The 294-nt window shown below is 51.0% G+C and overlaps 1 protein-coding gene across 1 annotated transcript in view; it reads left to right on the top strand.

Annotated features, from left to right (window-relative positions):
• The window catches only part of TEOVI_000451800 (acidic phosphatase, putative), a gene marked incomplete at both ends in the record, with an annotated part of 471 nt that extends 396 nt beyond the window's left edge, over window positions 1–75 (top strand). The window contains one exon of the mRNA XM_067227282.1: window positions 3–75. Coding sequence (XP_067083383.1) covers window positions 3–75 — 73 coding nt within the window. The remainder of the gene's footprint in view (window positions 1–2) is intronic.
• Between the last annotated feature and the right edge of the window lie 219 nt (window positions 76–294).

The raw sequence follows: 294 nt of genomic DNA, 5'->3' as shown, positions 1-294 counted from the left end.
CTACCGGAAGCGGGTAGGATATTTTGGCAGTCGGGTGGTCTCGCTGTCTGGCGGTGGCGATTCGGATTCGGATGACGACGGGAAAAGGGAACTTAAGGAGTTTTGCGAGGAGGCAGAAAATGAAACAAGGGAAGACTTACAGGATGCCAAAGAGATGTATAACGAAATTGAAAAGGACGCAAAAAAGAGTAAGGAAGCGGCAAAGGCCGCATTGGGAGAAGAAACAAAGGATACCAGCTCCGACGGGCTCTCGGGAATTTTGCACCGACACTGCGGAGGAAGTCAAGGCAAGAG

Source organism: Trypanosoma equiperdum, assembly GCF_001457755.1.
Source record: "Trypanosoma equiperdum strain OVI genome assembly, contig: ctg_915, whole genome shotgun sequence".
Taxonomy (NCBI): Eukaryota; Euglenozoa; class Kinetoplastea; order Trypanosomatida; family Trypanosomatidae; genus Trypanosoma; species Trypanosoma equiperdum.
This window is presented reverse-complemented; position numbering and strand designations above follow the sequence as displayed.